The sequence below is a fragment of the Neopelma chrysocephalum genome, unplaced genomic scaffold (assembly GCF_003984885.1).
Source record: "Neopelma chrysocephalum unplaced genomic scaffold, ASM398488v2 Primary Assembly neopelma1_75397, whole genome shotgun sequence".
Taxonomy (NCBI): Eukaryota; Metazoa; Chordata; class Aves; order Passeriformes; family Pipridae; genus Neopelma; species Neopelma chrysocephalum.
Window position 1 is genome coordinate 1 of NW_020909321.1, and position 972 is coordinate 972.

The window sequence follows — 972 nt, forward strand, 5'->3', positions numbered from 1 at the left end:
GGGAGGAGCTGCATAAACGCTCCCCGGGTGCATCTCCCCGCGCTGACATTGAACTGCAGCCCAAACATGGCATTCAGCAGGGTTGACTTCCCTGTGCTCTGCAGGCCGAGCACAGAGAGAACAAACACTCGTTTGTCCCCCAGCCTCTCAATGAGGCTGTCAAAGATTGCTCCCACCCAGCGCAGGGGCAGGTAAGAAGCATCCCCATCCATCAGCTCCACAGGATACCCCGAAACCATCAGCTCTGCTGCCATTTGGGACAGTTTGACAACATTTTCATTCTTTGAGTTCCTTAAGTGCAGAGCTTCATAGATCTGCCCTACCTCTCTCAACAGATGCTCCAGGCCAACAGATGAATCGTTGATTTCATCAGAGAGGGCCTCCAACCTACTCAGCAACTCAGGGTTTGGATTGGTTTTTCCCTTGCTTTTCTTTTTTTCCAGGATTTCAGACCATAACTTGTGATAGTCTCTCCTCAGTTCCTCAAGGCGACCGGAGGACAGGTCATCCATAAAGACCTTCATCCACTGCAGGAAGTATTTCTTGGTATCTGCTGGCTGTGACTGGAGAAAGCCAAGGAATGGTTTCATCAGCTGGTTGAGCGGGGAAGCTCGCTCTTGTTGCTTTCTTCTTATTGCTGCCTTATCAGATTCAATTTGACTCCTATGGCGCTCGATGCTCCTGTTCCCCTTCTCCTGCAAGCGAGTGAGTTCTTTGTCCTTTTTGCACCACTGGTGCCACAGTTTTCCTTGAAGGGGCAGGAGCTGGGATTTGATCTCAGACAGCTTCTCCTTCTTCAGAAGGGTCACCAGCTCCTTTGCCTTTGCTTTGGCTGCCACACACTCGGGTCGATCTTCGTCCACTAAGAATCCGTGCTGGCGAGCTTTGTCCAGGCAGGCGTCCAGGCTGAAACGTGGGTTGGATCCTTCCAGGAGATTCCTGATTGTTTTAGTGAGCTCGTTCAACATCTCT

The 972-nt window shown here is 51.1% G+C and overlaps 1 protein-coding gene across 1 annotated transcript; it reads right to left on the reverse strand.

The window, feature by feature from the left end:
• Positions 1 to 5: 5 nt before the first annotated feature.
• LOC113979335 (interferon-induced very large GTPase 1-like) lies at positions 6 to 925 on the reverse strand (the record flags this gene model as incomplete). The annotated part of the gene is made up of 1 exon (XM_027706755.1): positions 6 to 925. A coding segment is annotated over one exon (920 nt), but the record flags the coding sequence as incomplete, so codon positions are not given.
• Between the last annotated feature and the right edge of the window lie 47 nt (positions 926 to 972).